The sequence below is a fragment of the Pteropus vampyrus genome, unplaced genomic scaffold, assembly GCF_000151845.1.
Source record: "Pteropus vampyrus isolate Shadow unplaced genomic scaffold, Pvam_2.0 Scaffold92, whole genome shotgun sequence".
NCBI classification, from domain to species: Eukaryota; Metazoa; Chordata; class Mammalia; order Chiroptera; family Pteropodidae; genus Pteropus; species Pteropus vampyrus.
This window is the reverse complement of record NW_011888873.1, coordinates 1,788,634-1,799,977: the sequence shown is the minus strand read 5'-3', so window position 1 is coordinate 1,799,977 and position 11,344 is coordinate 1,788,634. Positions and strand designations below refer to the sequence as shown.

Here is an 11,344-nt window from a genome sequence, read left to right as displayed (position 1 = left end):
TTAAAGATCTCATTTAATCTTCATAGCAACCCTGTGGAGAAAAATATTGGTATTCCTCTTCTTACAGATGAAGACTCCTGAGTTTTAGAATGCTTAAATAAATAATTTCCCCAGGGTGACATAGTAAGTGTTATAAGCAGGATTTGAACACAGCTCATCTGGTGCCAGAGCTCACATTCTTAACTACTTCCTAGGTTGGGACACAGCTTTGACTTAGCTAACTGAAATTACGACGACTTCATTTCTTCCCCAGAGCTATCACTGAAGTCCCTCTACTGAAAACATGTCTAGGCTAGTATAAAATAGCTGTGGCAACTCTGAAAACATTATTTTTAAGTTTTTAATTTTTTCTTAAAGATTTGTGTGTGTATATGTGGGATTCTAATCTGTAGTATATCTTTGCTAATTTTAATTTAAGTTAGTATCGTAGACCATTTTCTGTATTGTATACCAGAGACTAGGATTTGTCTAGCCTTTGACTCTGCTAAGACGTTCCAGCATGTGCGTGCTCAAGACAGCTGTAAAGTAATGGTTAACAAAAAATTGTGTAAGGTGTGCCTAATTAAATGAAGAGACGAACTTTTTTTTGGTTTGGCTTGTAAGTAACTTTGAAAATCAGTTCTAATAGAATTCCAAAGCTGTCCTGAACAGTTGACAGTAGAAGGACAATAAGTCTATAGATTTCCAAGGTGATTATTTTGAAGAACTGTGTAGCATTTCAGGTAAGCGTATGATAAATGGGAAGAGTTCATAAATATAAGTCTGCTCTAAGTCTTTATTAACCTAGCTAAGTCTATAAATCTAAAGAGAGGTGAGGTGGCGACTCAGAGGGGCAGGTGGCAGCTATCTTTGTGTGACTTTCCTCGTCCCTGGGACAAGGGATACTGTAGGTAGGATCTTGCCAAGTTGGAATAGAACTGAACTCCTGTTATGCTTTCTCTTAATACCTGATTTTACATTATCCTTTTGGAAAAACATATACTAATTATCTCTGCACTTCTGATCAAGAGAATGTTTGCAAATATCAGTCTTCCTGATTCTTGAACCAAACTTGGCACCAGCAAGGCCATGTCTGCCTCTGGACGAAAGCCAAGGGAGTGCCAGGTATCCCTGAGGAGCTCTCCAGAGGACAAGGAACCCTGTGCCATCAGGGCTAGCCCACATGTGGATGCATATGTTTGTATGGTTTTGTTGAGAATGAGAAAGTCACTCATTTCCTACTTTGCCTTTTGGTATTAAGTGAAAGTGAATTCTACAGAGTCAATAACTATGTTCAAATGCCTACTATGTACAAAGCACTATGTGAAGAGGGTCTGGTGTATGTAAAGATGAATTGGTTGTGGATTCTCGAATTCTTTCCCCTGATGTTAAGGCGTTGTTAGTCCAGCATAGGCACGCATGTGGGCATAAATAGTTAAATATGAAGCAAGATTTTAGAGCCAGAAGTAGAGCGTAAAAAGCTAAAGAAGTGGGTAGGAGCAAATATTTCATCCTGTAGAAGAGAGGAATCTAAGAAGCTTCAGAGAGGAATGTCAATGAACTGAGTGTTTAAGAACAAATAGGATTTCAACAGATAAGGGGAAGGGATGGAGTGCAAGAGAAGAAAGAAATAAGGAATCGCTGGGAGTCAGGAAGGAGCTGGAGTGTGTTTGGGGTATTGCATGCTGTCTGGTTTGGCAGGAAAATGGTATCCAAGAGGAATACAGAAGGCAGTAAGCCTAGAAAGATTATCTGGCACTGGCCATGCTTATATGCTTTGAAAGGCTTTAGACAAGATAAACATTAACCTATACTGAATTGTAGAGTAGCAGGAAAATGGTTGAGAACATGAGCTTTAGAGTCAGGCAGCCCTAGGTTGTAATTTTGGTCCTAGTATTAAAAGCAATGAGGCCCTGTATATATTTCTTAATCCACTCAAACTCTAACTTTCTCCTCTTTAATGGGGGGATGATTACAGGACCTTGTTGTGAGGATTAAATGAGGTAATGTAAATTAAAGTATCTATACAGGTACCTGGTACCTGATGAAAGGAATCAATAAATGTTAGCTGGTATTATATTATAATTTTATGGATTCATTTATAAAACTTTAACTCTTTACTGAGATGGTGTGTATTTTTTCCAATACCACTGATGACTCATTTATTTGTTCCAGCACATGAATCACTAAGAATATCAAAAGAACAGATTGTTCAGAATATTATTTGTACCTGTTAAGTGTTACAGATGTTAACCCTTGTTAATTTATTAGCTCATTGTCTTGGTCAGTTTGTACTGCTATAACAAAAATACCATAGACCGAGTGGCTTAAGCAGTGAACATGTATTCTTCACAGTCTGGAGTCTGGGAAATCCAAGATCAAGGGGCTGGCAGGTTGCGTGTCTGGTGAAGGCCCACTTTTTGGTTTATAGATGGCTTTCTTCTTTCTATAATCTTTCTTGGTGGCAAGAGAGCTCTCTGGGGTCTATTTATACAGGCACTCATCTCATTTATGAGGATACCACCCCATGATCTAATTACCTCCCAGATATTATACCTACAGATACCATCACATTGGGATGATGTTTAAACATGTGAATTTTGGGGGGAATGCTAACATTCAGTCTGTAGCACTCATTAATATTTACTGAGTGCCTACCGTATGTTTAGTGCCAGACGAGGTCCTATAGGAGATGACATGACACAATCTGTCTCTTCAAAGAGGCTTATGATAAAGTTAGAAAAACTGTAGCATATCTTTGTTATCGACAAAGCCACAATTTTGTCTTTGGCTCAGATGTGTTACCATTTTTTAAGGACATGTTAGGCCCCGAAAGGACTGGACACACCACTTTCTTCATTCACAGCACTGTGGAAATGCAACTCTTTGCATCAACAGTATAAAATAGTAGGTAAATAGGTACTATTATAGAGCAGAAGTAATTTAGGGTTTCAGAAAAGAGAAATATTAATGTGAATTAGAGAGGTTGGGGAAGATTTGAGGGAAAAAATAGTATGTATAAGATCTAGTTAGGTGGGCAAGTAGGGAGATTAGTTTTAGAAGGGAACAGCATGAGCAAAAGCCTTGAAAAGTGACTATAGTTTTAGGAGGGCCATACAGAAACTGCCCTGGCTTAGGTCCAGGTTTATACTGAGGAGAAAAAGAAGTTGGGCTGGATAAGAAGGCCCGTGCCAAGTTGCAGAAGGAGTGGCAGTCCACGGTTAAATTAAAGACTTGGTTAGGGAGTGTTAGACATTGATGGTTGCAGGTTTGTGTATGTTTCTTATAAGCTGTTTCCTCATCTGTTCAGTAACTTGCAGGAACAACCGTTTTTTGCACTTTACAATGGAGGAATGAAGGCAGTTCCATCAGAAAACTTTATTGATCATTAATGTCCTGGCAGTGCTTCCATTTGGGGAACATTGCCTGAATGTATATTCAGCCTAGAGATGTCTTCTCTTTGTATGGAGTTTTCGAAGCATGCTCTATCAGTTGGGGTGGCATTTGGCCATAGGACAAGTTGACATACAGTGACTTAAACAAGTTAGGGATTTATTTTCCTCATGTAACAAGATGTCCTGGGACGGGCAAGTGCAGGGCTATTAAGATGGCTCAGTGTTGTCATGGAGACCTAAACTCCTATCTTCTTATATTACTATCTTAGCCTGCGGCTTTCATCCTCATGGCTGCTGTATCTTGAACCAATTTCATTCTTGTTTCACACAGGAAAATGGGGAAGGGCATGGACAAAAGACTGAAAAAGCTTTTCTGTAGAGTCTGCCCCTTTAGAAAGCTTTCCTGGAATTGCTACCCAGCAACTTCTGCTTATATCTCATAGGCTAAAACCATATCCCTAACTGCTAGGGATATGGTTCTAGCCTATATCCCTAACTGCTAGGAAGAAGGTTAGCATTTTTACAAAGGTGCATTTTTTTTCTCTGATAAAACCATGGTTCATTTAGTGAGGAAAAAAGAGAGAAAGGATGCTGGCAACCAGCAGTGTCTTCCACACTCTCCAGGTGCCAGCAATGCTCTTAACAGCCTGTTCTTTGAGGTGGTGAGAGGCAGGCGTAGGTATTTATGTAACACGAGCGAAGAAATAAAAAGATATGAATTTGCGAGGAGTCCATGAATAGCTGTAACTATGATGAATCCATGACTCTCATCTGGGTTTTAGTTGAAAAGCAAAAGAACCCATCAAGCCAGCCAGATGTAGCATTAAATCTAAGAATTCCACAAAGTTTGTGTTCAGAATAATAATTAATGTTAAATAGCTTTAATACAGGCAGATTCTTAAGCAGTCAATACAATTATGTGTTAAGAAACATTGAGGATAGATGAGCTTGGATAGGGCAGTACTACGTTACCACTGCAAAGCTCTCAAGAACTTGGGTTCACAAAGCCACCTGAATATTCTTAAAATAGTCACAACTCTAGGGTCGTACTCAGCACTTTTGTCAACTTTTAGTTTTCTTGATTCAGAGGTGTTTTTAGTCACACATACATATATGTGATGTTGTCAGCTCCCTCTGTGCATTAAAATTACCTGGGGAACTTAAGTAATATTGATGCCATGGTCCCACTGCAGATACTCAATCCTGGAATGGCCTTCCAAGAGAGAAATAATGACGGAAATCACTAAGACAGTGACAGTGGGACTGGAGGGGAGAGGACAGCTTTGAGACATATGTAGGACAACTCCATCCAATAGAACTTTCTGCAGTGATGGAAATGTTTGTATGTACTGTCCAGGATGGTCCATGAGCCACACGCGTGTGGCTGTGGAGCACTTGAAATACAGCTAGTGCAGCTGAGGAGCTCACGGCCACCTCCTTGAACAGTGCAGATTTAGGAGATAGAATCGATAGGCTCTGGTTACTGATGGGGGCAGAGAAAGGTAGGGGTGGGAGTGAAAGAGAGGTGTTAAACACAACCTCAAAGGTTTTGTCTTCAGTGAGGGGGCAGGTAGAAATGCTTCTTGTATAGGGAATGGAGTGGGGCGGGGCAAGTTCATGATTCTTACATCGGGGTCTCGGAGACGACTAGCATGCAGCAGAGCTCCTGGCTTACTGTAGGTGTTCAGATCATGTTGGATGGTTTCCATTATGTGTGGTCAGGATTCGCAGTTCCTGTGTTATATTTGATTAGTACAAATACAGTCTAAAAGTATCTCTGAGAATACTACTCTCTTCCCATTCATGCTTTTCTTTTTCTCTCTTTTTAAAAATCAGGTATCAAATTGTAGTGGAAATAATCCAGGCAACTACAATTAGCAGCTTTCCCCAGCTGAAGAGGCACAAGGGTAAGAATTAATTTGTTATTTTCAGTTATGCATTCTAAAGGTCTATCCCTGGTCTCCTTTCTCCTGTCAGAACTTTGGCAAGTATGAGCATTCTTCTGGCTTACATTTAAATATTTCAATTTATTAAATAATAGTATAATAGCATTAGAGAAAGTAAATATAAAATCATCCTAACATGAACCTTTGTTTGTATTCTCTGTTCCCGTATGAGCTTTATTCATCTGTAGTCATAATTCTTAGAAGATTAAAATCATCGGACAGATAGTGCTTCCGTTGTTTTAAAACATGATTTCATAATTTTTTTCTCATTAACATTTAATTTCAATACACATTACTATTTCTACCTTGAAACATAACCTTGATGGTCATTTAAATGACTCCAGTGAGTTGATGTTTCATAATTTAATCTTTTCCTTTAGTTAAGCATTTATATCGTGAATAACTTCTGTCCTCTTTCCAGTCTTCTAGACTTTTTTTTTTTTTTTAAATAGATTCTATGTTTTTTTCCTGTTCACCTTCAAATAAGAGATGTTTACCCAGGCATAATACTGAAGAATAATTAAGGTGTGAAGATGGCTGTCAGCCCCCTTATCATTTGCGTGGTGCTAGCATATTACCCCTCTCATACATGAGGCTGAAGGACATGTTACTGTCTAGAGTGCAGAGCAGGTCTAGATTCGTAGCTACGATGTAGCAAACACTGCTCCCTTATAGGCTAGACTTTCCACGAGAGTCTCCTGGCCCACTGGAGTCCCCGTCAGGGAGCACAGTGCTAAACGAACAAAGAAGAGCTGGCCTGGAGACTTTACACATGCACCCAGGGTTTGTCGTTAGCACATGGAGACAAAGGAAGCCTGGGTTGGGGACTTTACTTCTCTCTGTGTGTCCTGACAGAAGATAAGAGCTGTATAGAAGATGGAAATGAAGGTATGGATTATGAAGAGGCACTAATTTTTAAGCTCAGCCCAGTAAGGAAGATGGTACAAATGTGTTCATTTAGAAATGTTTACCAAACACTGACTAGGTGATTACGATACTGTGATGAACAAAGCAAGCTCCATATTTGTTGAGTCCCTAAACCAGGAGGGCTATGCAGTGACCAGGAAGGAGGTGTTACAGGGTAGGATGTGGATGATGGTAGTGAAAAGGAAGGGATTGATAAGGAAGATGATGAAGGCAAAATAGCCTACTTGGCGCCTGATTGGATATGGGGAAGAACCGATGGGACATTACAGTGCTGGCACACTGCTGACTTCACAGATGAGGAAATGGCTGTCTAGACAAGTAAGTAAATTAGTTTGATATCATTCTAGTCTGCTACTGTTTCTGTTATGTACATTGCTTCAGGTTGGTGAGAGGAAGTTTGAGGTACAGAAAGAAAGTACTAGAGCAGGAGTTAGGAGACCTTGGTTCAAGTGATAGCTTCCTGATGAAACCTAGATAAGTCCTTTTATTTTTCTAGGACTCCATTTTTTAGTGTTTAGATTGAATGCTCTAGATGATTGTAAAGCGTTTCTCAGTGATGATGTTAAAAGAGTCAGAGAAAGTATAGGGGGGCTGGTTTAGAGGTAAGAATGCTTGGACATTCTGTATTTGTGAGACAGGAAGATAAAAAAGAGCCTGTTTGGCTTTTTTTCCTCCTCTCATTTGGCATTTCTAAGCTGGGATTCACTTTGTGGAAAGAGAGAGAGCAACCCTGAAGAGAAATATTTGGTAGTTATTAGTATAGAGATAATAGTTAATGGTCTACTATATCTGCTGTCTCCAAGTCAAGTATCTTTGCAAAGCTGAAGCTGTTCCCCATTCTTAGAGGAGAACAATGTATTAACAATCTCATGTGACTTCCCCTAATTCGTAATACCATCTACTGTCTCACTGTTCAAGTTCACATGTAGGCAATTTCAATTTTAAATAATTAAGTTGTTAAAATTTGTGTACATACTTTATAAAAAAAAGGAAGATCAAATTTAGCATTCTCCATTGTCCTTACTTTTTAAAAAATCGAATGTTCAGTAACATTGAGTATTATTGGAAGCAGTTCTTGTTTCTCTGTGACCTTTGGAGTTTTGATGTGTGGCTATCCAATAAAAAGTTACTTTATAAACCAGTTTAGATAGCCACTATATCTCATTCTTCCTCAAATTGATCTTTAATTTCTTTCTAGACAAATATATGTGTTCTTTTTCTCTCTCTCTTTAAAAGTCATTAAGGAAAGTTTGATTTTTAGCATTAAAAGACTCCCCAAAATATAATTGTTGAGTTGTTTTTGGAAATCTTTGCATTTTAGAGGCAGTGAAAATATCATCAGGCAAAGAATCTGGGAAAAGTCTCAGCCTGTATGTTAACCCCTTGCCACAAGCCCACCTGTCTGCACTGGTTCTCTGAAACCTGGAAAATGGAGCTGTGCTCATTTGTATCTCATGTAGTGACGCTGCCAGGTTGTGTGTGCAATTGTAAGCAATGCCATTTCCAATGTTATTTCTCCTATTTTCACATTATCTTTGTAAGTGGGGGAAACTGAAGAAGTTTAAAAAAAGAATAAACAGATGGAAGATCATAAGAATATTTAGTATTCAACCTACAGATGGGAACCTTACTTATGAGAATAGTGTCTATAGGCTCTAAATATAGTTTTGTTGCTGCATATAAAGTTGTTTCTGGCAAAGCTTTTTCAGTCATAATCATTGATGATTAAGAAATGATATGCAACTGTGAAAATACTTTGAGGATTTAAAGAAAAAATGCTGTATTACAGGTTAGGAGAAATTACCTGATTGTGTAACCCTCTAAAACCTTAAGGCAGCGGTCCCCAACCTTTTTGGCACCAGGGACCAGTATTCCTATGAGAATCTAATGCCTGAGGCAGTGATGCTAGCGCTGGGGAGTGGCAGCAAATGCAGATGAAGCTTCACTCGCTCGCCTGCTCCTCATCTCCTGCTGTGTCTCGGACCAGTACCAGTGTGTGGCCCAGGAGTTGGGGACCCCTGCCTTAAGGAATTAACCAGTTCACTCTGTACTGCCATGTGAAAGTGTGTAAATCAAAGCCCCATGTAACTGGACATCCGTAGTTTCTTGTCTTCTGTGAATGGCAGCACCATTCATCCACATAAGTCAGAAACCTAGGAGTCATCCTTGTTCATTCATTCTCCATCATGTACTATATCTAGTCCATCACGGTCACACAGATTGACCTCCTAAATATATCTGAATGCTGTCTTTCTACACCACCATTTTCTACCACCAGTCTTTCTCTTGAACTATAGCAATAGTTTCTTAATTGGTCTCCTGTATCCACTTCTGTCCCTATTTAATATATTTTTCATACTGAATCCATAGTGATTTTTAAAAAGTAGATCGTTATCATGTCACCTTCATGCTTAAAACCCTTCATTATCTTCACCTTGTTCTTAGAGTAAAAGCTCCTTGATGTGAGACCGACAGGGTCCTGCTTGCTCTGGGCTCTGACTTGATCTTCATCCTCATCTCGTGCTGTTCCACTTCCTCTCTTTGTGCTCCAGCCACACCAACTTTCCTGTTTTCTCAACTCACTCTGATTCCTCATCTTTGTACATTCTGTTCCTTCTCCGTAGAATGCTACCCTACTCTGCCCAGGTAACCCCTGCTTATCCTTTATATTTTATCCTGCATGTTTCTTCTCTGATCACAGCCCCTCCTCCCCTGATTCAGGATAGATGAGAGAGTGCTTGAGTTCTCTTAGGACTCCTCATATTAGTAGGGAATGTACTCTGGAGGACATCTTAATTACCAGAATTAGGTCTTCAGTCATCTCACAAACATGTTTTCGAGTGCCATTATGTGGTAGATACAGCTGTGCAATGAAAAACTGCCTTTGACCTTAAGGAGATCTCAGTCTAACGAGGAGACAGGTAGGCACACATGAAAATCATAATACAATTTGATAAATGCAGTGAGAGTTGCACATTTAAGATTTAGTAGTGGTTCAGATGTGTGGAGCAGTCGGGTCTACCTGCAACAAAGGTCAAAAAAGGTTTTCCCCTAAGAGTAACAGGGTTGAGTCAGAAAGACTGAATGGCTCTCATTCCCTATGGACTTGTCAGGTATATGTGGGTGGAGGGTACCACGTGTACGTAGATGAAAAAGACAGTTGTGGAACAGCCCCCGTGTGTGGGTTATGTGAGGTGAGACACTGTGCTGGCGTTTGGCATGTAATGGAGAGATGAGGCTTGATAGGAAGACAGGGGCTGATCGTAAAGGGCCTTGTAAGCTCTCCTAAGAAGTGTAGGCTCTCCTAAGGCCATGCCACCCTGAACGAGCCCAATCCCGTCTGATCTCGGAAGCTAAGCAGAGTTGGGCCTGGTTAGTACTTGGATAGGAGACCACCTAGCAAGACCAGGTGCTGTAGACATAAAAAATAAAAAATAAAAAATAAGAGATTGTAAGCTGACAAGGTCCTTGCCGGTTGCTTTGCCTAAAAAATAAATAAATTAAATAGATAGATAGATAGATAAATAAAATTAAAAAAATAATTAAAAAAAAGAAGTGTAGACATAATCCTGTAGAACAGTGATTCTTAAACTACAGTTTGCATCAGAATCTCCTGAAGGACTTGTTAAAATGCAGATCATTGCCCCCACCCCTGCTCCAGAGTTTCTAATTCTGTAGATCTGGAGTGGGGTTCCTGAGAGGTTGCGTTACTCACGGGTTCTCCAGCGATGCTGGTGCTTCTGACCCAGGAACTGCATTCTGGGAACCACTACTGTAGATGATAAGAGTCATTGATGTATTCATGTTTGCATTTTAGTGCCCAACTCCCTAGTTTTTTAATTTACAATTTGAACAGCCAGAATACTTGAGAAATGGGCTATGAAGGTAACTGGCTGCTATGGTCTGAATGTTTGTGACTTCCCAAAATTCCTATGTTGAAATCCTAACATCCAAACATAGTGGTATTAGGAAGTGAGGCCTTTGGGAGGTACTCGAGTCATGAGGTGGAGCCCTCATGGATGGGATTTGTCCTCTGATAATAAAAGAGTCTTCAGAGAGATCTCTAGCCTCTTTTACCATGTTGAGGACATAGCAAGAAGGTCACCAGCTGTAACCTGGAAGCGGGCCTTCACTAGAATCTGACCATGCTGGCACCCTAATCTTGGATTTTCAGCCTCCAGAACTATGAGAAATAAATTTCTCTTGTTTATAGCTACTCAGTCTGTGGTTATAGTCACTTGAATGAATTAAGACACTGGCCAAGTGTAGGAAATCTCGTAGTAATGGAATGTATGCTAAATTTTCTCTGAAATTTGATGTGAATAAGCCACAGTATTTTATCTCCCTTTAGAGCTTTCTTTTCGGCTATTCTGAATCCTGAAGTGTCATCAAGAATAGTTATGGCGATTCAGAGTAATATTTATTCAGCTGACAGCAGCAAACGACATTATGTGGATTTGAGTCTGCTATAAACTGCTGTATATAAGTAGTACACACTTGGGAGTGATATGCTCATAGTATAGACTGGAAGGCTTTGGTAAAATTATGCATTTTCTTTTCTTTAGACTATAAGTAAACAGTTTTGGAATTAAATATATCTAGTAGAACTGTAGAACTTTGGAATATATCGAATATGTGTATAGACACACATGTACTCACATACATTTACTTGCTGATAAGAACCATAATAATTTCCATTAGAAATTATTTTTATAAAGATAGTATGTAGCTTCTTTGTCTGGTTTGGGATTTAAAGGTGTCACTGATTGAAAGAAGGGAGCTAATTGCCTCAGGGTCCTTTCTGATGCTTTGATGTGATCTGACTTTCTAGCATTGCAGTAATTTGATACAAATGTTTCTAATTTATTAATGACCTAAACTTACAAAACACCCAGGCTGGTTCTCTGCCATTGCTACAGGGGCCCCTGCCAGTGTTTTTCCCTGCCCAGCCCTCTATTGTGAGAACTGCTACCTCGGGCACCTGCTAGTCCTTCTCCAGTGTCCTACTTCACCCCCATCTATTCTCTGACTTGAGGGACTCGTAATTTTATAGGCAACTCTACTCTCCCCTCTGTCCCCAAAGAAAACTTTAGTCAT

The 11,344-nt window shown here is 39.7% G+C and overlaps 1 protein-coding gene and 1 pseudogene across 3 annotated transcripts in view; both read left to right on the top strand.

Annotated features, from left to right (window-relative positions):
* The window catches only part of SNX25 (sorting nexin 25), an 84,209-nt gene that overhangs the window by 32,005 nt on the left and 40,860 nt on the right, over window positions 1-11,344 (top strand). For all 3 annotated transcript variants that reach the window (XM_023532885.1, XM_011364006.2, XM_011364009.2), the window contains one exon: window positions 5,211-5,281. In XM_023532885.1, the coding sequence (XP_023388653.1) occupies window positions 5,211-5,281 (71 nt within the window). The remainder of the gene's footprint in view (window positions 1-5,210; window positions 5,282-11,344) is intronic.
* LOC111742380 lies at window positions 9,550-9,668 on the top strand (annotated as a pseudogene).